The sequence below is a fragment of the Marmota monax genome, unplaced genomic scaffold (assembly GCF_021218885.2).
Source record: "Marmota monax isolate L192 unplaced genomic scaffold, Marmota_monax_Labrador192_F-V1.1 WCK01_AAM20220418_F8-fsc00168, whole genome shotgun sequence".
NCBI lineage: Eukaryota > Metazoa > Chordata > Mammalia > Rodentia > Sciuridae > Marmota > Marmota monax.
Genome location: NW_026692492.1, coordinates 3,191,189 through 3,215,750, shown reverse-complemented (window position 1 = coordinate 3,215,750; position 24,562 = coordinate 3,191,189). Strand labels below are relative to the sequence as shown.

The window sequence follows — 24,562 nt, the reverse complement described above, 5'->3', positions numbered from 1 at the left end:
ATTAAGAGGAGGGGAACAATGAAACCCCGTGTCCCTGAAGGCCCCTTTGTTCCTGAGGTGCCAGCCAAAGTGAGGGAACACCAAGAACAGGCCAGAAAGTCCAGGTACAAATTATCCCAAGGGACACGGACTGGCTGTCTCTCATGGCCACAGGGAACCAGGCAAGTCAAGGTCATGTCTAGGAAGCGACTTTCTTGCTTGTCCCCCGGGAACAGTGTCTCCTCACCCTTGCAGGTGGCTGTGGCTGGAGGAGGGGGTCCCTGGGCTGTGCCTTTGGGGTCTCTGTCCTGTCCCTGGTGACAGAGCTCTCTCTGCTCCCTGGTGCCCTGTCCTGAGCTGCTCTCCTCCTCCAGGCCCTGCCGCCATCTTGTTCTGCTCCCCTTGGGCCACAGCCATGGAGTCGGCCACCATGAACCTCTGAAAACCTGAGCCCCCCCATTTTTCCATCTCTAAATTATTGACGTCAAGTGTTTTGTCACACCAATGAAAACCTGACTCGCCTCTTGGGGTCCAACCAGCATCCTGTGAGGGTGACCTAGTCCTGGGACCACGTGTGCATGTGCTGGTGACAGTCTCCTCAGGTGTCTGCCCCAGGGCTGATCTCATGGGCTCCCACTCTTTGTAGATGGGTCCTTGCCCAGAATGGATCTCCATAATTGCTTCCATGTTCCGTGGCTGCCATCTTGAAATTCCCCATCCATGTTTGGGTCCCCGGGCTCCTGCTGCTAATCCCACCCCACTGCAGGGGTGCCCCCGGGGCAAAGTGGAGTCCCCAGCCCGAGTCCCTGGCCTCACGGTTGAGTCCCGGTGTGCGAGGGCTGGGTCAGCTACAGGAAGCCCGGCAAGCGTGTCCGGAAAGGTCCCCCCGGGTGGTCTGTCTGTCCTTCCACTCCCTGGGCCATTCATCTGTTCAGTCACCGACTCTTCCACCCACCCACCTATCCGTCTGTCCATCTGTCCACCCATCCATCCATCCCATCCATTTTGATATCCAGACATCCATCCATCTGTCCATCAGTCCATCAAATATTTAGCATGCACCCTTGGTTCTACATATTAATATATATCTCACTCTGCAAATAGAGATTTTTTATTATATGTACCATATTCATGTCTTTTATTGACATTATATTTGCAATTATATTGACTATTATGCCTCCTAGATATGCCATGCTCTCTATAAATATATAGGGTATTCTGGGTACACAGGTATAAATATCCTTTATTATATATAATATAAATAGCACATGTATCCCTACTATTATATATTCATATTATATTATACGATAAATTATAATATATTAATTACATAATAATATGACATATTATTTTATATCATTAATATATTATAATATATCATATAAAATTATATATGATATATTATAATATATTAATGTTAATACATGTATTATAATATATAATATAATATATTATAATATATATTATATAAAATATAATACATAATATATAATAAATATATTTATTATATATTATATTAAATATAATATATAATAAATATATTTATTATTTTTATTATATATCATTTTATGTATAAACAGTACATGTGTTAACACTATGCAACTTTATGTTAATACATATAATATCTGTGTAATTCTACATAGTATCAATCCGACTACGCACATGCAGTCCTGTGTATTAATACATACTGCACTCTGTGTATAGAGATTTGGATATATTTTATTTTATTTTATATATATATATAGATCTTCTATTAACACCACACAAGCACTCTCTATACATCACATATGCACTATTTATATTTGATTTTATGTATGCACACACACTAGGCAGACATGCGGTTCTCTACGTATGCCATGACATATGTGTGTGTCCTCAGTAATCCTCGCTGTCGAGTTTCTTCCGGCTCCTTGAGGGCTTCAGAAATTGCATGACTTGCAAGGTGCAGTGGCCCACGTCTGTTCCCCCAGGGGCTCTGGAGGCTGAGGCAGGAGGATGGCAAGTTGGAGGCCAGCCTCAGCAACTTAGAGAGGCCGTAAGCAACTGAGTGAGCTCGTGTCTCTAAATAAAAATATGAAAAAGGGGCTGGGGCCGAGGCTCAGTGGTTAAGCACCCTGGGCTCCATCGCTGGGGCTCCGTCTGCAAAAACAAAATGTTTCATTATGGAAATGCTGAGTCTTTAACATGAGCTAATTGTGCTTTGCTTGCACTCCACCGAGAGAATTTAATCTCCTAAAAAGCCTGTGTCTGTCTCGGGGTTGGGCTCCCAGCCCGGGCCACAGTGGCCTGAAAGTGCAGCCTGTCACAGCTCGGACGAACGCCAATAAACACAAATAAATAGACCTCGGTGGAGGCTTTTAAAGTAAACACCGTGCCCAGAGGTAGGCGCAGTACCCACTGCGGGGTCCTTGAAGACTTGTACCTGATGATTGACACGTTTGGGTCCTTGGGGGATGGAATCCAATTCAAAAGATCCCCTCCCCCCACATTAATTGAATTTTCATTCTGGAGATGAGACCTTTAGACACGCATTTCAAAATGCCCACAACATCTAATGGAAATTGTAATTTTTGAGCCAACGCTGAAGAAAAACAAAACATCTCATTGTGATAAAGGGGACACGGATGAGTCTTTGGAATTGGCCACCAGCCTGAAGTCCCCTTGGTTTCTTTCATTTCTGTTTCCATCTCAGGCTGATTTGCCTCATGGCTCCAAAATGGCTGCAACAGCTCCAACATTCCCTGGCCTCATAAGGAAAAATCGTGAGATCTTCCAAAGACCGTACCCCTCCATTGTCCCCAAGTGTGCAACCAACCTGGAAAAAAAAATATCACGGGGCAGAGGGTGAGGGCTCTGCAGGAGGGGAAGGGGCAGAAGAAAAACCTGGGAGAAGGGGCTGTGGCTGCGCAATCAACTCAGGTGAGCTGTAAGACTTCCTGTTTCAACCGACAAATGTCGGCTTTCTTCTTGTGACTCCGAACCAGGGTCAGGTGGCAGGGCAATTAGGGGACAATAAAAAGATAAACCCTCTCTCCTCTGGTGCAGGTGTGCAGGGCCAGATTTGTAAACAGATTTGTAACCTCCTGAGATACACAGCATGCGGAGGCCCTGTGGCCCTGTGGCCCTGTGAGAGTGTCACCCAGCTGGCCACGGTGCGGCAGGCCGCAGATGACAGGTGTTCCCACACAGGCAGGAGGGGGCCCAGACACAGCCTGCGGCTAGACCATGACACGGGCCTGGACTGGCCAGAGGGGAGGTAGTGACTCAGGGTGGACAGCCGGTGACTCAGGGGTCTGTCACGCAGGGTAGTGGAATGTCACACCGCGGAGGCAAAGGCGAGGAACATTAAACTCACCTAGAACACAACATGGTCTTAGTGGGGACAGGGGACACCTCTGGCCTGGGATCAGGGCCTTTAGACCAGGGACCGGGAAACAGGGTGGGGGTGGCATTTCCTGCCCATCCCCCCCCCAGTGATTGACGGTCCCCACCCCCAGCTCTCCTCGCCCCTAGGCGCCTGCTCCCGGAAGCTGCCGGAGCTGAGGCCCCTTTCAGGGAGATCCTTGCGGGTGCGCAGCTGGAGCAACCGTACGCCGGGTCCCGCAGCCCCTCCCCCACCCCGGGACTTCCCTCCGCCACGAGTCGGAGCTGCCCGGGGAGGCCGCGGGGGGACCAAGGGCTGCCCCTCTCCCGGGACGGACGGAGCGCGGAGTCCTCCCTGGGGGCGCGTGGGGAGCCCCTCGGAGCGGTTTGCAGACAGGAGGGGCTTGGCGGGGGCGGCGACCCCCTCGGAGCGCTCGGGACTCGCCCCGCGGGGTCCCCTCCAGGGTTTGCCGCGGTCCCGGGGCCAGGGCGCGGGGTGGGAGGTGGCCGGGGCGGGCGCGGGGCGGGGACAGGGCGGCGCCCCTCCTCCGGCCCCGCCTGGGCCCGGGATCTCTGCGCCGCCGCCCGGGCGCCCCACTCGCCGGACTGTCCCCCGCGGCTCCGCGCGCACCATGGCGCGTCGGGCCGCCCTGGCCGGGCTGCTGCTGCTCCTCCTGCTGGGCGCCGAGCTGCAGGCGCAGGGTGAGTGACCGCCACCGGGCCCGGGGGCGCGGGGGGCGCACGGCATCGCGGGGGGCGCAGCGCGCGGCCAGGCCTCGGTCCGCGCCCGGAGCCCTGGCGGGCGGCCAGCGGGTGACCCACGCCTCCAGGAGGAGGCCCGCGTCTCCAGCTGTGTCCCCGGGGCCAGCTCGGATCGCTTCCAGGCGCGAAATGTCAGCGTGTCTTTTCGGGCGTCTCCAACTTTTTCAAAGTTTGCAGGAGGCCCCCGGGGGACAGCCGGCGACCGTCCCCCTCCGCTTCCCAGCCCGGGCGGTCCGCAGCCCGGTGCCCGCTGTCCCCCGGCCACTTGGGTCGCCACCTCTCGCCCACGCGCACGGGGGGCCTCGGGGACCTGGGCCTTTGTGTGCGAGCCGCGTCCCCAGCCACGCCCTGCGCCCGGGCCTAAATTTGGAATCGGCTCCGGAGCTCGGGCCTGGGAGGAGGGGCAGGGCGAGGTGGGCAGAGAAAGTGCTTGGCGAGCGCTGGCCGCGGGTCACGCCTGGTGGAGAAGCGACGCGGGGACACCGAGGCGCCCTTACCAGATGGTCAGGGGCTTGTCACTCGGGACAGGCAGGAAAAGGAGCCAGAGAAGCAGAATCCCCGGGACCCCTGGCCCTTTCTTTCCCCCATCCCTGCCCCAGCTTCTTTGCAAAACGGAAAGGCTTCAGGGCGCGGGTGGTGTGAGTCACTGTCACCACACGCAGGGCACCGCTCGGTCCCTGAGTGCGCGCGCCCGCTGCCCGTATCTGGGCGCCGGTTCTGTTCAGGAATGAGAAGCGCGCAGCAGCCGGGATGGGGGCCTTCAAATTTCTCTGCCGAGCGCCCCCAGCCTGCAGCTCAGCCTAGACCTGAGGGGGACACCAGGCCCTCGGTTTTTAGGGACAATTTGAACCCGCTTTTGGAATGCACCGCGGCCAAGCACGAGCGCAGCCTGCCTCCTGGTGGGGAAAACGAATTTACAGCTCGCCGGTCCTACCCCTCCCTAACTTGTCCCTGACCTGCTGTTGCTGCAGAATTGGCGGGCGATTGCACCTTTTTGGAGGGTTACGGTGGAGAGGGGGCGGCCTCGTCATGTTTGAGTCCCAAATAAGACGTTTCAGTGTATCGGCTTGGAAGTGCCTCAGTGGTGCTCACGGGCCCTACCAACCCCAAGGCTGTGGATGTGGATGATTTCCGTGATGGGCTGGCCGCAGGGTGGGGCAGGGGACTGCGCTCTTCCTCTGAGGGGCCGCCTCCTCTTCCCGCTCCTGATCCCCTCTTTCCCATCAGATCCTCTTGGGACCAGATGGGGACCAGATTGTTCCCGAGAGTCAGCCTCGGGCTTGGTTTCCACGGGGAGGTTTGCAAAAAATCTTGGCTCCAGACGGGTCCTAAGTCTTGCTGCTGGGAACTCTGGCTCCATGTTCCCAGTTTGGGGACCCGAGGAGTCGTGGGCTCCCAGGTAGCACAGTGCCCTGGTGGGTCCCTGAGACCTGGACATTCCCCAGGCACGTGGGTGGCGCCCAGGAACTGGAATGGACGCCCAAAGACTGGCTTTGATTTCCACGGTGACGGTGACAGAGCCTTCCACAGAGGACAGGGGATTTTAGAGAAGTGGGAAGACACAGACCCAGGGCTTGGCGTCTCCAGGGGCAGCGTCTAGTGGAGGAGGAATTGTCCCCTGGAGACCTGAGGCAGGGGACCCCTGCACGCTGAGGGTCCATCAGGGGCATCTGCAGCCAGGAGGGCACAAAGTCCCTGCAGGGTGCGCTCTGGCTCCCAGGTGGCACCGTAGCGGGGACCTTGGGTCCTGGTGCATCTCCTTGAGCTCAGCAGTGCCTTAGATCTCAGGTGGCCGGCTGTGGACCTGCCAATCAACGAAGCGTCCGTCTGTACCTGGAAGCAGTCGGCCACACAGAGATCTGAGACCCCCATGACACTCGAGCCAGGTCTTGGCCGTTCTTATGGGTCTGTCCCTGAGCTCTGGTGAGTGGACAGAGGCTGCTCGCTCGGCCGGGCGCCGTGGCCCACGCCTGTCATCCCAGAGGCTCGGGAGGCTGAGGCAGGAGGATGGCGAGTTCAAAGCCAGCCTCAGCCAAAGCGAGGCCCTGAGCCACTCAGGGAGACCCTGTCCCTAAATAAAATGCAAAACAGGGCTGGGGACGTGCAGAGCTAACTGGACTCCTGTCCAATGGGGGGCACTGTCCAGCGAGGGGCACTCAGGGAGGTCACCTGGGTCCTTCTGGGCTCTCCGTGTCCCCTGGCGCCAGGACATGGGGACCCTGCGCTCCCCACATTTGCAGACCCTTCTGACACGGGGTAGCCAGAGGCGGCCAGAGCCTCTCAGGGGGACGCTGGATTCTTTAACCCAGAAGCCGCCAGCCTCTGGCCGGGCTGGGGACCCTCTCCCCTGATTTCCACCAGGTTTTTAAACCTATTTTCACGTTTGGCAAAAGAAAGACCCAAAATCCAGACAGACGGACATTTCAGCCCCTGGAATCCGTCTGTCCGTCAGGGTGGTGACCTAAGGGTCTATTTGATTTCATTTTATTTTTTTTTTTTGTACTGGGGACTGGTCAGTATTGAGCCACACCCCGGCTCCTTTATTTTTATAATTTTTAGATTTTTTAAATTATTTTTTAAAATTTATTTTATTAATTTTGGGGGGTACCGGCTGTTAAATTCGAGGGGTGCTTAGCCACCGAGCCCCATCCGCAGCCCTTTTTATATTTTATTTAGATACAGGGTCTCCCTGAGCTGCTCAGGTTCTCTCTAAGTCTCTGAGGCTGGCCTCCAACTTGTGATCCTCCCACCTCAGCCTCCCGAGCCACCGGGATGACAAGGCACGTGCCACGGCGCCTGGCTCAAGCAGTTTATCACATGGTCATCGTCACCTTGTAAGAGCGTGGTGGCAGGCGGAGCGTTGTTGCTGGTGGAGGTGGCCTTCAGGGTGGCAGAGTGTCCCCACCGCAGGGACAGCTGTACGCCCTGGCCTTCTTGTGTGTGTGCCCTTGTCCTGGAGGAAGGACGGTGACCAAGGACGGTCACGGCATCAGGGTGATAACGGCACCGTCTGCACATGGCCACTTCTCTCTGGGGGCTTCCTGTTGGTGCTGGGCCGTTGGCTTGGGCGGGTGCCAGCCTCCCTGGTGAGGCTGGGCCTCTACCCCCCTCTACAACTTCCGGTTTCCTGTTTTCCTTCCCCTGAGCCACACCAGTGAGTGCCCTGGAAACCGCAGCTAGCCGCCCCCGGCTCCCGGGCGTCACTTCTCCAGGGGACACCGTCGTCGCCGGGGTCCCTCTGTGTGCTGAGAAGCGCCCCAAGATGGCAGGTCCTGCCGGCCCCTGGAGGAGGGCACGGGAGCCACGGATGGTTCTAGAGCCCGAGGGACGTGGTATCTTCTCGGTCCCTCTGCACCGAGCTAGCTCCCACAGACAGACGTGACGGACAGCCAGGGCCCCCGCCCGGTGTCCGGCTTCCAGCCAGAGGTGTCTGCGGGGCGATGGCTGTGACCCCCAGACAGCCCCCAGGTCAGAGCCGTTGCCTGGGTTCATCTCTGTGTCCAGCAAGATAAGGAGCTGGAGATAAGCGGGGAGTGGAAATGGTGGGGAAGAACTAGACTGGGAGTGTGATCACAGAGGGAACTTCCCTAGATCCACATCTGGGCATTCTGCTTTTTCTCCACCCCCCAGTGTCCAGGACCCTGTCCCCAGATTCCTCACTGGGTTGAGCTTTGGTAGGGAATTGCGCAGGGATCAGGTCTGTCTGGATGCACCAAGTGCTCCGTGTCCAAAGCACCGGGATTTAGTCTCCTTGGCCTGCATCCCCTCCTTCATGCCTATCTTTTAGGATATGGCCCTTTGCCAGAGCTCAGGACTGGAAGCAGCCCGTTCCACTCCTGCCGGCTCCTTCTTCCACATCAGATTGTTAGCAGACTGTTGAATTAATCCCCTCAATTGTTCGGCACCGTCCCCAACCCTAGCATCTGTCCAGGACTCGGAGGAGCCCTTCAGATAGTTCATACCTTGCACACTTTGGGCAGGTCCAGGGACCTCCTTAGAGACTGAAGGCTTTTTAAAAGCCCCTCACCAGAGCACCCCAGAGGCCCTGAGAGGCCAGGTTCCAGCTGTCAATCAAGTTTGTCCACCATCCAGCCGTCAATCATCCATGTGCATCCATCTGTCCACCCACCCACCGGTCCACCCACCCATCCACCCATCCACCCCTTGATCCTTTGCCGGGTTATCCCAGCGGCTCAGGAGGCTGAGGCAGGAGGACGGAGAGTGGGAGGCCAGCCTCAGCCATTTAGCAAGACTCCACCCAACTCAGCGAGACCCTGGCTCTAAATAAAAAGTCAAAATGCCCTGGGATGTGGCTCCGCGGAGAAGCGCCCCGGGGTTCCGTCCCCAGGAAAGAAAAAGGACAGTTCCCTTTTGTGGTGACCCGCGGTGCAGAGTCCCGAGGGAGGGCCAGGTCGTCTGTGCGTCTGTCACCTCCGCCTGGGTCCCTCCCGTACCCTCAAGTGGCCTGTCACTGTCACCGAGAATCCCGACACGGTCCCTGGGCCACTGGGTCCCCTGATTGCCTGGAGACCCAGGCTGCTCAGGAAGGGACTGTCCCCCCCCCCCAACTGTGGGGGACAATGCCTCAGAGTGACAGAGGACAGGGGCCTCCGCGGGGTAACACTGTCGCTAAGCGCCGGGCCTGGAAGGCGGTTCCCTGAGGTGATCTGCAAAAGGCACCGTATACAGGCGGCGCCTAAGCTCGGCGTAGGTCGACCCAGCCGGTTTGCAAGTCCAGGGGCCCTTGGCCTCTGCGGGGCTGCCCTTCGGTGCGCCTTCGGGCTGCATTTGCACCTGCGGAGCTCACCCCTGCGCGCCTGCGGGAGGCAGCTCGGCGGGAGGCCGGAAGGGAGGCCCGTGCGCGCCTCGGCTTGTTTTCCGAGCTTCCTGGCCGCGGAGCCGAGGAAGGGCGGGGCTCGGGCCGCCGTGGGGACGCGCCCTGGTGACTCATCGCCGGTCCCCTGCACATCTGGAGGCTGGTTGCGGGGGCGGAGGCAGCCTCTCTGCAAACCGAGGGAGGATCCCCGGGGCATCTGGCCCCCCCCCCCCCCCCCGGGACTGGCCACCTGCCCTTTCTCGCTAATGTCCCTGGGGGGGGGGGTGTTTGGGCAGCAGATCTGGGTATGGGTCACCTGGGTTTTGTGCGCACCGAGGAGGACCAGAAAGGAGGACAGGGCTCTATGTCCTGTAGGCAGGTGGGAATAGTATGCAACCACAAAAAAGACAGGCTCCTCCTGTCCTTGGTGACAGCGTGGTGGCCCGGAGGGGACGATGTGTGTGCCCTGAAACAAGCCAGGCTCAGAAAGACGAGGGGGACCTGTTCTGACTCTCACAAGAAACAGGAAGTGCCCAGGTGGCTTCCTGGGGGTTCGGGGAGCCGGACACGAGGATTAGCTGCAGAGTTGGTTTGGACCTCGGGGAGGCCGGTGGCAATAATGTGTCCCATCCCGGGACACCTGGAGGGGATTCCAGGTGTCCAAATGTCCTCTTCCAGGTCTGGGAGCTCTACAGCCTCTGAGGAGAACGGGGGTGTCCAGACCTCTGCCCCTGAGTGGACCTCTGCCCCTGAGTGGACCTCTGCCCCTGAGTGGACCTCTGCCCCTGGCCCCACCCACTGTCCACAAACTGGACCCCTGAGCCCCGTCCCCAGCCCTGTTTTGCATTTGATTTAGAGACAGGGTCTCCCTGAGCTGCACAGGGCCTCCCTTTGGCTGAGGCTGGCTTTGACCTCGCCATCCTCCTGCCTCGGCCTCCCGAGAGCCGCTGGGATGGCAGGCGTGGGCCCCGGCGTCCGGCGTAATTTCCCCGATTTCTAACCTGGGTCTTCTTCCTTTTCTTCTCAGATTTGGATCTGTCCGACGCCCTCGGTGAGTAGTGCCTGATTTTTTATTTATTTATTTTTTTTAACTTTGCACACAGTGTGTCCCTTAAGGCCTTGACGGTGTGAGCCCCTCGGGAAGGGGACAGTGCACAGAGGTCCAGCAGGGTCCACCGTGGTGGCCGCTGGGGTCATTCAGTGGAGATGGTGACCTGGAAGCCGGGCAGCTTGGGGCTTGGGGAAGGGACTGGTCCACCCTGCGGCAGGATCCTGCCTGTCCTCTGCCCCAGCCTTGGCTCCCAGGTCCGCTCTGCCCACATCCTGTCCCTCTCTCCACCTGAGACCCCGGCGCCGGGGAAAGGTGTCCAGCTGCCCCTTCTGTCTTGAGCTCCGCTCGGCTCTGGACCCACGGGGTTGTCACAGTAAAGACCCCAAAGCACAAGCTGGACCCGGGTCCCCGGCTGAGCTCCCTCCACAGCCTCCAGGGGGCTCCTCCTGCCTGTCCAGCTCCTGGGCTCCAGGTGGCCCTGGGCAGGTGGCCCCTCACTCCAGTCTCTGCCTCCGTCTCCACGGGGCTCCTCCTCTGGGTCTGTGTCCCCTCCTCTGTCTCTGGGGAGGACACGGCCATGGCATGAGGCCCCCTGACCCAGGAGGAGCCCATCTCAGAAATGAGTCCCTCTGCAGACACCTTCTAGAAGTCGCTCAGTCCCACGCTAAATGGCTTAGAGCCTGGCTGAGTGGCTGAGGCTGGCCTCCAACTTGCCATCCTCCTGCCTCAGCCTCCCGAGCTGCAGGGATCCTGGGTGGGAGCCACCGCGCCCGGCCCAGCCTGGGTTCCTAACGGAGGCCGCTTGGGTGCCAGTCGCTGGGGAGGAAGCCAGGTTCCCGAGGAGTAAATGGGCACCGGTCCCTCCCCCGCCTTCTCCTCTGATCTCGGGCGTCCACTCTCGGTCTTGCTGGTCATCTTCCTCTTCTTGTGGTTTCCGGGGGTATCTGTCTCTCAGGAGGAAGGGGACAGCCCGGCGGGACCGTGCTGTGCAGCCAACCGTGTTCCACGTGTTCACGGAGTGGACACGGAGCGGGCCTCCCTGCCTCCGTCCAGTACCTCTAGTTATTTTTGTTGGTTTGCTTCTTAGGAGGCGATGACCAGAAACCAACGAAGGCTCCCAAAAAGCCCAGCGATGACGGTAAGGAGACAGAGTCCTCGCTGTGCAAAATAGAAAGAGGAAACGCTGGCTTCCTGGACCCTAACTAACAGCAGGAAAGAGCTCCCGAAGCCACCAAAGGACATGAGTCACTCGTCGGGCCTGTGTCCTGGGTGGTGACATTTTTTTTTTTTTTTTTGGTACCAGGGACTGAACCCAGGGGCACTCGACCCCTGAGCCCCGTCCCCAGCCCTATTTTGCATTTTATTTAGGGACAGGGTCTCCCTGAGCTGCTTAGGGCCTCGCTTTGGCGGAGGCTGGCTTTGAACCCGCGATCCTCCTGCCTCAGCCTCCCGAGCCGCTGCGGTGACCGCCATGGGCCATTTCAATTCCATGTCCACGCCCAACTTTGGGACCCGTGGCCTCTGCCCGTCTGTTCCTTGACGGGCATCATTGGGCCCCAGAGTGTGGTTGGAATCTTAGCGGATGAGATGGCCGCTGCCCGCTCCTGGCTGGCCTCGCTGTGGAGGCCGCTCTGCCTTAGCTGCTTGCTTGCTTCTGAAGGTGGCCCGGCGGGGAGCCCTCGCGCACTGAGCAGCTGCTGCTCGCCCTCAGCTGACCTAAGCTTGGCCGCGCACGAAGCCCCGGGGCCCGTGACAAAGATCGTCCCGAAGCCCTGGCAAGGTGGGCACCGGGGTGGGGCCTTCTTGGAGGGGCGGGCCTCGACTCTGCAAAGGGAGGCACTCGAGACCCTCAGGAGGGTTGAGGTTTCTCTGCTGGGGGGTCTCCCTCCTGCGCCCCCTCGGTCCTGAGGTCCGGCTCCGTGCTCCTGGAGGCCGCGTCTGCAAGAAGGACGGCCTCGCGCGTCCTGAGGTCCTGCAAATAGACGCGGTTAAGGCGGGGTGAGGCTCTTGGACCCTGAGAAAGGTCCATGCCTCCAAGCGGGGAATGTGGTCAGGGCTGGACAGAAAAAGCCACTGGACAGCTCCCTGCAGCTCAGGATGCGCACTGCGCAAAACGCAGTCGCAACTTTGTTGCAAATGACGCCCGCCGCGAAGTTGCAACTTTGTCGCAAATGCACACCGTGAGTCAGTTGCAACTTTGTCGCCCAGCGACACCGAGGAACACCCCGGGTGTTTCCCCAGAGGGGCTGAAAGGTAAAGGGGAGCTACCCGAGGGTCCCCAGTGTCCCCTGCTGCGCGCGCTCGAGGCTCAGCTTTGCTAATAACCCACTGCTTCTGCTCCACCCCCGGGTGACCTTCGTCTGTGCCAGCATCGCGCCCCGAGAACTTTGGAATTAACCACCTGTCCCCGTTTCTAGGGAACGGCTTTAACCTCGAGGACGCTCTCGGTGGTGGTGGACACGGTGAGTGACCTGCTGTGGCCAGTGTCGTTGAGGTGCCCAGTCGTGCATTTGCAGAAAGGATCGGGGGTCGTCAGGAACCCAACTCGTGTTATTTGATCCCTGCCGCCGTGAGCAGTGTGGCAGTTGGTGCTGGTGTCCGAGGTCCAGTCCCTGGGGGCCGACTCCATGGCTCTGGCCCAAGGGGAGCAGAACAAGATGGCGGCAGGGCCTGGAGGAGGAGAGCAGCTCAGGACAGGGCACCAGGGAGCAGAGAGAGCTCTGCCCACCAGGGACAGGACAGAGACCCCAAAGGCACAGCCCAGGGACCCCCTCCTCCAGCCACACCCCACCTGCTGCAGTCACCACCCAGTGAGTCCAAACAAGTGGATTAATCCACTATTGGTCTACACCTCTGCTAACCCACTCCTTCCACCTCTGAACCTTCCTGCGTGGCCTCCCACGTGACCATTTGGCCTCTGTTGAAAGCATTCAGTGAGTAGCATCGTCACCAGGGGGTGGACGGCAACTGCCAGGTGGCCGTGGGATGAGTGTCCCCTCCGGGGCGAGGGCTAGCTGTGCTGTCCAGCTGCTGGGTGACCTGGGGGAGCCGAGGAAGGTCCCCTCCCTTCATTTCTCGCTGCTCTAACTCTGTTACAGATGCCCCAGTGTCGCCCAATGAGCCCAAGCCCAGGCCCAACCAGCCCGGCTCCTCTGGTAAGTCCACCCTGTCCCTCGGCTGGACTTGGGGTCATGGGGCGTGGCTGGACTGGGGGTTGTGGGGACCGTCCTTTCCCAAAAGGCCGCTTTGGGCTGGGATCTGCAATTTTCAGCCCTTTTCCTATTTCCTTTGGAGACGGGGCCGTGCTGACTGGCTGAGGCTGGCCTCCAACTGGCCATCCTCCTGCCTCCGCACCGGAACGGCCCCCTCCACCCCGAGGACCCGCTGACTCTTCCCCTCTCTCCCCAGGTGGCTTTTCTGACAGTGACCTCCTAGACGGGACTTCGGGAGGTGAAGGTAAGTTGTCCTTTCTCCCCCCACCCCTGCGGCCACCGGCCCTACAGAATCACAGAAGGGAGCGTCCCCCGAGCTTCTCGGCGAGGTCACTCTTGAATGCATGGCTCTGTCCCTGGGGGGCTCTGTCCTGGGCTGGACCCCTGGGAGCCAGCTGAGGGCCCCCTGCGTTGACGGAAGGCTCCCTGCTGAGGGGTCCCGGGTCCGTCACCTCCTGCTGGGACGCAGACAGAAAAGGATGGACCCAGGTCCACTCAGAGGCCCCTGAAAGGCCACACTCGAGACCCCCCTGCAGGCTCGTCCTCCGTCTCCGAGCCCCCACATGGGGACCGAGCCGTTGACACAGGGGACCTCCGGGGGACCTTCCAGGTGCAGCGGAGACGGGAGCAGTCTGCCCTCGGTCAACACTCTTCTTTTGCAGGACACGGCGGTGGCTCTGACGGTGGCAGTCACAGGAACGAGGGACAAGACAGTATGTACCTTGAACGGCCGCCCTCTCCCTTCCCCTCTCCTCTGGGGACAAGGGACGCCGGGGACACGGTGCTTTAAGTCGTAGTATTTGCACGATCGCCCTGAAGACCTCGGCAGAGCCCCTGTCCCTCCATGTCAATCACGGGCCACAGCTCGGCCGGCTGCACGGCTGCGTGGCCACTTTGCAATTTTAGGAAATAAGTGACAATTTTTTTTGGTGGGTTTGGTACCCGGGATTGACCTCAGGGTCCCTGGACCCCTGAGCCCCGTCCCCAGCCCTATTTTGCATTTTATTTAGAGACAGGGTCTCCCTGAGCTGCTCAGGGCCTCCCTTTGGCGGAGGCTGGCTTTGACCTCGCCATCCTCCTGCCTCAGCCTCCTGAACTTCCTGGACCCATCTTCTTTGCGGTGTTTAGATGGGTCTCTCGGGCGGCTGTCCTGGGATTCCATTGCCATCTGCGTGTCCCTCTCTGTCTCGGTGACGTCTGTTTCTTCCTCTGTGCAGCTAACTCCCAGGGTGTGGTCCCCGGCATCGTGGGGGCCGTGGTGGTGGCCGTGGCCGGGGCCATCTCCAGCTTCATCGCCTACCAGAAAAAGAAGCTGTGCTTCAAAGAAAACGGTAGGTGCCCTCCTGGCCGCGCACCGGGCCTCCTCGCAAAAGCACACGCAGCGCTCTTGCCGGCTCACAGCGCGGGTGCGAGGCTGGGACTCCCTGGCTCTGCGATCAGGCCCTGCTGCCCCGACATGCACATGTGCACAGGTTGCTAACTGCTCCAGCGCTGGCGGGTTCTGGGCACACACGGGCTGCAGGTGCCCCGGGCTGTGTGGGGACTCCTCTGTGGGGACGCCATCCCGAGGAAATATGGATGGTGATTGAGCCCAAGGCTGGGCCGCCATCTTGCTTTCTGCACCCAGAGGAATCCGACCCCCCAAATGGGGAGTCGCTCCCGCCCAATTTGGTGAAACCAACTAACCAGTGAGGCTCTTGGATGGGGTGCAAAATTGGATGGAGAATCGGGACACGGGGTGCCTTGGGGACCTGCGTCTTGGGGACTCCATGGTCCGTCAGGGGGGTTGGGACCTGGTGCTTAAAAGTCCCTCAATGAGGCCCAGGATTTGCTCCAAGTCAGGAATCTGGGCAGACAAATGCCCACGTTCAAGGAGATGCCACCAAGGATCTAGGATTCCAGGGAAAGCCCAAACCCTCGCCCGGCCTGGGTCTCCCCAAAGTCGCGGGGACCTCGAAAGGCCGGGAGCTCCGCCCACGTGGATTTTACCATTTCCCTTTAGTTCCATTTTCCCAAGTCTGAGTCTGATGGGCAGCGGGAGGGGGGACCCCGCAGGTGGCTTGCTCAGGAAGGACTCGTCCTAGCGAGGAGGCCACATGGTGACGTGGAGAGAAAGTGACCCTCTGTTCCTGGAGACGCCATGGGCCTCCCTCAGGAGCCTCCACCTTTTTCTGGGTTGTGCACATTTCCATTTTCACCCTGAATTTTAAAGTGAGCGTAATGCGTGACTCAGATAGCGTGGTTTTAGGGACAGAGGTAGAGAAATGACCTGGGGTGGCCGGGCAGGGTTGGGGCAAACCGAGTTCCCCACGGAAGGGAGGAGGGGACGCTCTTTGTGCAATCACCTGTTTGCTCTGGACATTTTGCTGTCCGCGGATCGAACCCCGGGGCTCCTCTTGGGCCAGTGGGGTAGGAGCAGGTGTCTCTGTCCCCCGTGGGGACGGATCAGTCACTGACCCTGCGTCAGGAGACACATTGACCCCAAAGCTTCTCCCTGTGGCGTCTTGAGCTCCCCCAGGGTGACACGGGTGACCAGGGGCGTTCTGAGAGTAGATGTCCCCAGATGCGAGTCTGCATTTCTAGGAGCTTCAGTGGGCCACCTGCCTGACGCTTGCAGGGTCTGTCTCTGCTGCTTGTCCCCTGGCACCGGCTCAGCTTCGAGGTCCGCGTGGGGGGCGCACAACCACGCAGAGCCTAATCCATGCTCAGGGAGGCGCTTTGGGCTGGGCCTGTGTCCCTGATGGACAGACAGCTGGACGCTGTGCAGAGCAGGGCTGCGCTCACCCTCCTGCCTCCTGCCTGGTCCTCTAACGCCACCTGGCTGCGGCTCTGTCCACCCGGCTCCTGCCCCCTGCTGCTGACCTCTTAAAAGTCTCCTTTTTTTATTTTTATCATTATTACTTTTTCTTTCTTTTTTGGTCCCCCCCCCCCATTTCAGATGCCTCCAAGACCTAGGGACGAGCAGAGCACCCTGTCCAGTCCAGAGCGTCCCGAGGACCCTTGTGCCGCTCCTAGGACGCAGCCTGGCCTAGCGAGCCGCCTCCCCCTCTGTGCGCCCGGGTCCCCTCCCCAGCTAGCGCGCCTCTCTCCTCCCCGCGGGGTCCCCTCCGCAGATTTCTGTACCCTAAATTCTCCATTTCTGGGCCTTCTCGATGGCCACACGGCACGCACCCAGGGCGCGGGGAGGGACGGGAAGGGATGGTGTCCCTTTGGAAGGCCACAGAGAAAACGGGGCGCGCGGCGTCGCCCTGCTTCCGAGGGTCCTCTGCAGTGGGTCAGCAGGGCGAGGATCCCTCCGCGCTCTTCTGTGCAGGGACAGCCCTGGGGCGGGGGTCCCTTTGCTCCTGGGGACCTCGCCACTCAGCGCCACTGTCAGCGCAGGGGACTTCTCGGCCTAGGTTTCCTTCCGCGCTGGGTCTGCAGACACGGCTCCCCGGAGTCCTGTCCTGCGTTATCCAAAAAGGGCGCCGCAGGTGGTGGACCGACCGACTGTGGTTCTGGTCACTGCCCCAGGGTGACCACCTGGATGGCCCTTTTGCTCTTTGGAAGGACATATGTGTCCAAAGCATCCTGGGTTCGGATTCCCTGAAGCCAGCCCGCGAAAGCGCGCAGGCGCGCAGGCTCAAGTCCCCCAACGCCGATTCTCAGTACCGAGGAGGGACCGGCCGCTGGTACTCGGTGGCATGCTGACCTGGGCTCCGAGGCTTTCGCAGTTTGCAGTTGTTCAAGGGCCAACCCGCTGTGTCCCCTGTCTGCAGCGCAAGCACCCTCTCTGGTCACCACCTGCGCACCTCCCTCAAGTGCGCGCCTTGCGTATACCTTCGGCTCGCTCGCTCTCCTCTTTGTCTCAAGCACGTTGGCTTCTTAACTGTGGGTGTCACTTAGAGGCTGGGTGGGGGTGCAGTTTGCAGATCTTAGGGTCCCTTTAGGGGGTGCATCTTTCTGTCGCCGTGATTACAACCCGCACCGCACACCTTTCGGCACGACGGTATTTGAACCACGGAGGGCACATGCATTCAGGTTCTGTGATCAGGGGACAGGGAGCGCTCGGGTGGGGTGACCTGAGGGGGGGGGGTGAGCCCCCTCCGTGTGGCATGTAAACGTGTCCTTTGGTGACGGTGCAGAGAACGAATAAACGCATTTTATCCGTGACCCTCGTGTGGACTTGGAGATCTGTTGGCTTTTAGATGCGCGCTGGAAGAGAAGGGTCAGGGGTAGGGGGTGACATGGCGCGCGGGTGAGTTTGAAATTCCACGGATCGAGCCCCGTCCCCAGCCCCTTACAGCTTAGGTGAGCTCTAAGCTAAGTTGTTGAGGTTGGCCTCCAATGGACCATCCTCCTGCCTCAGCCTCCCGAGCTGCTGGGATAACAGGCCACGGTGTCTGGCACCAGGGCTGGTTTTGGTGGTTTGCATTCTGGGGCAGGTGGGTACAGGGGCAGGGGGGCAGCTTTTAGCCCAAGGACGGCCCTCAGGGTACTAGCAGGGACGAAAAGTCCCCCTTCTGCAGGCTGCGAGAGTTCCAAGCCCAGCGGTCCCTTCTGAGCCTTGAAGTGGGGGTTCCGTCCCCACCGCTCATTCCTGAAGGGTCTTAGGACTGAGAAACGAAGCCGGGGGTGCAGCAGACCCTGGCGTCCACCCCGTCCACCCCCACCCCCACCCCCACCCCCGGGTGTGATTTCTGCATCTTGAGCAGTGCGTTCCCTGCTCCACTGAGCTGTGCGTGTTTTGTTTGATCTTTGCAGCCGGACAAGGAGAAGTGGACTTGGAGAACCGAGCGGGCACCAACGCAGAGCCACCAGGTAAAGACGGGCAGGTAGGGGGGACGGCTTCCCGGTGTCCCTGAGCCCCGGACACCTGTGTCGCTGCTCCCGCCCGCACCCTCGGGTTTCAGATTTGCAGGGCTGGGTGACTTCCTCCAGGTCGGGTGGCCAGGTGGTCAGTATGTCACCTCCTCAGGGGTTCAGGTGCCCAGTGAGAACTGTGCTCTAAGCACCTCTTCGATTAAGTCACCTTAAAAAAAAAAAAGTCTAAGAAGGAGAATTTGGGTGGGTGTGGCACGGGGGTGCACCCCTGTAATCCTCTTGGGAGGCTGAGGCAGGAGGACGGCAAGTTGGAGGCCAGCCTCAGTAACTGAGGTGCTAAGCAACTCAGCAAGACCCAGTCTCAAAATAAAAAAAGAATAAAAAGGGCTGGGGACAGGGCTTTAGTGGTCAAGCACCCCTGGTGTCCCTTTCCTGGGGGTCCCATCCGTCACCCGTGGGGCTCACTGAGTGACTTTTAGTATGCGTGTTAGATTGAGGTGCCCGGGCCTCCTGGGTCCTCTAGGAAGGGCGTTCCCGCGTGCGTCCGGCACTGGGGAGTGACGCCCTGTCCTCTGTCCGCCCAGTGCAGCGCACGCTTTTGGAGAAGTAGAGGCCGCTGGGCGGGAAAAGCCCAGTCCCAGGTCCGCAGCCCGGTGACACCTGCCCAGTGACACTTTGCAAGACCAGCTGGCGAGCGCAGAGGCCACCGTGCGCTCGGGGAGCCGCCGCCCCATCTCCACTGATGGACTCCCTGACCCAGACGTGAGGTGACCAGCACGCCCGGTGACCAGCGGGACGAACCCGCGGGGACTTGTGTCACCTCGACCCCTGGGGCTCCCGGGGATGGGAAAGGCCCACCAGGACCCAGTCCCTGTGGTCGGACACCGGCCCCGTCAGATGCCTGGACGCGCAAGCCCTGGGCCGATGCCCAGCTACCTGGACCCCGGCGACGCCCTACGCCTCCCGAGTGGAGGTGACCCCAGGGTCCTCGCGTCCCTCCGATGCCTTAGGATATCCGGCTGTTTTGTTTTGTTTTGGGTTTTGGTTTTTTTTTTTTTTTCCAACTAATAAAACAAAATTGGAAACCAAGCGCTTTCTGCGCCCTGGTTTGCCGCCGTGGGTTCCGGGTGGGGGGGGGCGTGGGAAGGGGCGTGGGCGGGGCCTCCTCTTCCACCTGGGCGCGGATGCTCCCCTGCACCCAGATGCTCCAGGCAGCCAGACAGTTCCCTGCACGCGCATGCTCCGGCAGATACTCCCAAGACGCCAGATACTCCCCTGCACCCAGATGCTCCCAGCAACCAGGTACTGCCCTGCGCTCACTCCCAGTCAGATACTCCCCTGCAGCCGGATACTCCCAGGCAGCCAGATACTTCCCTGTAACCAGATACTCCCCTGCACCCGCATCCTGCCAGGCAGACAGATACTCCCCAGCACCCAGCTACTTCTCTGAATGTAGGTCAGCCCTGGCATCCAGGTGCTCCCCTGCATACAGATGCGCCTCTAAACAGAGGCACTGCCCTTCGTCCAGATGCTCCTTGTGCACCCAGATACTCCTCTGCTCCCAGGTGCTCCCCCCATCCAGACCCTCCTTCGCACTGGGATCCTTTCCTGTCCAGATACTCCCTGGCCCCCAGATGTCCCCCCGTGCGGCGTGTGTCCAGTGGGTGGAACGTGGGTGTTTCTTGCTCACCATTTCTGGAGCCTGTACCAGGGGTTGGGCCCCGTGGACGTGGGGTCTGGTTGAACACGGGGGAGCAGCTCCTCCCGTGGTGGCCGGGAGTGTCCTCCTGGGGGATCCGCGGTCACTGGAACGGGTCCCTTCCCTGCGGTGACAGCCGACTTTTCCCTGATGCCTGGGGGGCAGCAGCTCCTCACCTTGGGCCGCTGCCCACGCCCAGGCCCCCAGGGACCAGCTCCTGTGGAGTCCAGCTGCAGCCGGTCATGACGCCTCGGCTTCCGACTTCTCCCGCCAGAACACGAGCCTGTCCACTCGGGGTGGCCAGGGGCCCGGGGGAGTGAACGAGAGCCCTGGTTGGCCGGCCAGAGAAGGCAGCCCCGTGGGGAGGGCCTGCCTGTCCCCCCGGCAGGGCCTCAGCAGCCGCTGTGTGCCGGGCAGCTCCCCGCCCGCAGCCCTGGTGGCCCGTCCGACACCCGTGTGGACAGCGTGCTGTCCCCTCAGGTGGGGGAGCGCGGGTGGGGCCGTCCTCCTGGGTCCTAGGCCTTTGCTCAGGAACCGCCTGCATTTGGGGGTGCGCACGGCTGGTCCCCAAGGGTAAGGTCTCTTCCCCTCCCCCACGGGCACCGCTTCCCCCGGGACGGGCCTAGGAGCCCCTTCCTCTGGGGCGGGGGAGCAGTCACGTGGCCCAGCCTTAGGGCATTTGAACCTTCCTGTCCGTCTTTGCCACGACCACTCGGATTCATGACCCGTCTGTCCTGATCGACCTCTGCACCCAGGTACTCCCCTGCACCCAGATACTCCCCTGCACCCAAGTACTCCCCTGCACCCAGATGCTCCCCTGCACCTAGATGCTCCCTTCACCCAGATGCTTCCCTGAACCCAGATGCTCCTCTGTACTCAGATACTCTCCTGCATCTAGATGCTGATGCTCCCTACACCCAGATGCTCCCCTGCACCCAGATGCTCCCTTGCACCCAGGTACTCCCCTGCACCCAGATACTCACCTATGCCCAGATGCTCCCTTGCACCCAGATGCTCCCCTGCACCCAGATACTCCCCTGCACCCAGATGCTCCCTGCACCCAGATGCTCCCCTGCACCTAGATGCTCCCTTCACCCAGATGCTTCCCTGAACCCAGATGCTCCTCTGTACTCAGATACTCTCCTGCATCTAGATGCTGATGCTCCCTACACCCAGATGCTCCCTGCACCCAGATGCTCCCCTGCACCTACATGTTCCCTGCACCCAGATGCTTCCCTGAACACAGATACTCCCCTGAACCCAGATACTACTCTGCATCCAGATACTCCCGTGCATTCTGATAATCCCCTGCACCCAGATACTCCTGTATCCAGTTACTCCCCTGAATCCAGATACTCCCCTGCACCCAGATACTCCTCTGCACACAGATACTTCCCAGTAGCCAGATGCTCCTCTTCACCCAGATAACTCTTCAGCACCCAGATGCTCCCTAACAGGAAGAACTTGTCATGAAGTGGCAAGTGTCATAAGATGAACACGGTGGACTACACCTATCCGGTCACCTGGTAGACCAGCAGGAAGGCAGGGGCATCTGTGGCCAGGATCCTGTGGCTGTCAGGAGCCACGCCCCCCCAACTCCCTGTGTCACAGGACAGGTACCTGCCGCATATCGCCAGCCCCGGAGGCCAATCACACTTCCAGGTTCAAAAGGCCACTTCTACCGAGTGTGTTCCCCTTTTGTTCCAAGGAAAAGGGTCGTATTTAATGGATCACCATAATGTACATAATATCTGACTTCTTATTGGAAACGTCCCCCTTTTCTAAGATTCTCTGTGCTTTATTCTGCAAATATTCACAGAACTTTTTCTACATACCAGAGGCTGTTGGTGAGCAAAGAGACGGTCCCTGTCATTCTTTCCAACAGTCAGAACTTTGGTTGCAATGACATTAAGCAGTCGCCAAGAATGTCCCACTGAGCACCTACGACCGTGAATGCCTCTGGAAGTACATTACGGGGACCCCGTTTCAGTGGGCACGTTGTCATGAATGTCTGGCTTTGTGAGGCTAAAAGGGTTCTGCAGCCTGTTCATGCCCATTGCCAAATCGTTCCACAGACACGCAGCAGATTTGCAATACCTCAAATGATTTCCTGGCGGATCCGAGAACTTTCAAATGAATTCCACCAGGGCTTTGGTGGAAAACAAGATCAAATGAACTGGCTCATATTCTCACATGTGTCTTAGGAAGGAGGTTGGGTGTACAAAAAGCAATGTGCAAACCGTTCCTGGAAACTGAATAAGCCCTTTGTTCATTTGTGTATGCCATCAGTTTCTTTTCTTATTGATTTGTAGGAACTCTTTACATATTAAAGAGCACCCTTGGGTTGCAACATGGATTAGCAGACATGATTTTTTTACTTTATTCTGAGTCTTTTAAATCTTTAATGGCTATTTTCTTGATCCCACTCTTTATATTTAGTGGTGAGAAGAGATTCCTATATACCAAGTGTAATTTTTTTTCCTTATAGGATAATTTCATACACCCTAAACCATTTAGTGAATTCTCCATTTTCTCCTTTACAGATTTGAAATGCAACAGACATTGGCCACTGCAAAGATTTTGCTATGATTTCTCTGCCCTCATGGATCATTTCATTGACAAAGGAGACGAAACTACATGATTTTAATTATCATAGATTTACTCTTTTAATATCTGATGGAACTAAACACATCCCATTAGTCTTTTTGAAATTTTTTTTGTCTAGTCTTTACTCTTTAATTCATTTTGGCTCCAGGGATTGAACCCAGGGGTGCTTAACCACAAAGCCACATTCCTAGCCTTTTTAAATTTTTTTTTAAAAATTTTATTTTGAGACAGGGTCTCACTGCTTTGCCTAGCACCTCACTAAGTTGCTGAGGCTGGCCTCCAACTTGCGGTCCTCCTGCCTCAGCCTCCCGAGCCACTGGGATGATAGGCGTGCACCACTGCCCTCCCCCAGGGACCCATCTCCTCCAGCGTTAATTTGCTGTGCCCGGAGCTGAGCTCTGCCAGCCTCTGATCTGAAACACGGGTGCCCCCTCATCCACGGTTTCACATTCTAAAATTTCAATCATCTGCAGTCGAGCACGACCCCAAACTACTAGATGGAAAATTCCAGAAATCAATCATTTACGAACTTTCAAACCCGAGCTAGTCTGTGTCACGTGAAGACATCCGGTCCCGTTGTTCCTGCGTGAGATTCCCCTCTTTGCCCCGTGTATCCAGGCTGTATATGCTACCCTCCCGGTACTCGGTAAGGAGCCATCTTGGTTATCAGATCCGGTCTCTCAGGATCCCAATGCTGGTGTCCAGGTCACTCTGCCTTTAATGGATAATAGCTCCAATACTCCAGAGTGATTGTGCGAGCCATTTGAAGCTCAAATTCCGGTGCCCATGTCCCTTCTGGCTGAGACACAGACCCCTGTGGGTCTCGGTGCCACAACAGAGCCCATATGGTTTGCAAGAGAGACCCAAACCGGTGCTCTCTGGTTGCATGCAGAAGATCTCTTCAGAAACCCTTGGTGGCACCTGGCTGTGTCCAGTATCTCCCAGGTCCCCCAGGCCCTCCCTGTGCATGCCCAGCGTCCAGTAATATCATACTCCCGTCTCTGCTTTCATGATGTGTCCCTCTCTCCAACTCCACACACATTATCTTGCTCTCTATAACGCATGTGGCTCCTCACAGATAAGTGTGCGGAAGTTTGTTGATTGACTCTACCAACATATCCAATATGGCAGACCTCAGCGTTTACAAACCTGCGCTGGCTTCTGACGCCCTCGAATGGCTCAGGTGACAGACAGAGAGGGCTACTAGGATCCCTCGCCCCTTCTGACTGTTGGTTCTGCTGCTCACAGAGATAATTGGGGGCTGCAGGGAGAGGAGGGGATTCTTTGAAGTCCCTGGGATTCTGGATTACAGCGGCCATGCCCTGACCCTCTGTGCAGGACTTTGCATGCGACATGGGGTCCCGGTGACAGAGGGGTCTCAGCCAAGCCAAGCGCAGGTGCGGGCTGCGCACTCCAGGGTGCACGAGTCCCCGTGGCTGAGCAGGTGCGCAGCGGTGGCGTCCAGGAGCCGCCGCGGATGCTGAATGATTGGCACGTGGCCCCGCCCAGGTCGCCCCAGGGCCTGCGCTGGTGCCATTGGCTGGGACAGTTCGGAGCAGCTGGCCCTGGGCGAGCGTGTGAGCACTCGTCCCCGGGCTCCGTGGAATCCGGGCTCGGGCGCAGTCGGGTGTTCCTGGCACCGGGAGCGCAGCGCGCGCGCGGCTGGTTTGGTGTTTTCCACTTGGACACAGCGCTCGCTGCCCGCCCAGGCGGGGACAGCGGAGTCAACAGGGCAGGGCGGGGCGGCCGGAGACCAGCTGCGACGTGGGACGGACGCTCCCGGGGACCTCAGCCAGCCATGGAGACCCGGCGGGGGCTGCCCGGCCTCGTGCTGCTCCTGTGTCTGCTGCCGCGCGCCCCAGGTGAGCACGGGGCGCCCCGCGAGCCCGGGATCCCGCAGGTCCGCGTCCTGCAGAGAGTTGACGCCAAAGTTTACTAAAGAATCGCCAAGACGCTCCGCCTCCCAGGCTCTGGGATGGGGCATCGGGTTGCGCAGGGACCTCGGGACTGTAGGGTGGAACCGCATGGAGAAGGTTCGTGGGACCCCGAGTGTCCTTCCAGGGCATGATGGACAGAGGGGATTGGGAGAGGCAGAATGGTCGGTCAGGAAGGGACGGGCTTCCTCCAGACGGGTCTACACTGGCCTTTCTTGTCTGTCCTGTTTGAAGACGGGGTGTCATTAAGACAGGAGCTGGCTGCGTGCGTATGGGCGGAGGAGATGCCCAGAGCTGGTTCTGGTGACCAAAAACCTCAGGGGGACACTTACACAC

General features: G+C 58.9%; 2 protein-coding genes across 2 annotated transcripts in view; both read left to right on the top strand.

Moving 5' to 3' along the window:
• Positions 1-3,204: 3,204 nt before the first annotated feature.
• Cd99 (CD99 molecule (Xg blood group)) lies at positions 3,205-19,075 on the top strand. Its single transcript, XM_058579083.1, has 11 exons — positions 3,205-3,235; positions 3,454-4,044; positions 9,948-9,971; positions 11,059-11,109; positions 12,389-12,433; positions 13,070-13,126; positions 13,380-13,427; positions 13,846-13,896; positions 14,401-14,514; positions 17,927-17,983; positions 18,571-19,075. The coding sequence occupies exons 1-11, from the start codon at positions 3,205-3,207 to the stop codon at positions 18,594-18,596; spliced, it is 1,095 nt and encodes a 364-aa protein (XP_058435066.1). The 3' UTR covers positions 18,597-19,075.
• Positions 18,911-24,562, top strand: part of Xg (Xg glycoprotein (Xg blood group)) — a 22,029-nt gene continuing 16,377 nt past the window's right edge. Inside the window, exons 1-3 of the mRNA XM_046443319.2 lie at positions 18,911-18,959; positions 19,236-19,288; positions 23,710-24,154. Of these exons, the coding sequence (XP_046299275.2) occupies positions 18,911-18,959; positions 19,236-19,288; positions 23,710-24,154 (547 nt within the window). The remainder of the gene's footprint in view (positions 18,960-19,235; positions 19,289-23,709; positions 24,155-24,562) is intronic.

Coding starts and splice junctions, on each gene's coding strand:
- Cd99 (XM_058579083.1), top strand. CDS start 3,205: ATGACACGGGCCTGGACTGGCCAGAGGGGAG. Junction 12,434..13,069: donor TCTCGGTGGTGGTGGACACG/GTGAGTGACCTG, acceptor ACTCTGTTACAG/ATGCCCCAGTGTCGCCCAAT. Junction 17,984..18,570: donor CACCAACGCAGAGCCACCAG/GTAAAGACGGGC, acceptor CTGTCCGCCCAG/TGCAGCGCACGCTTTTGGAG.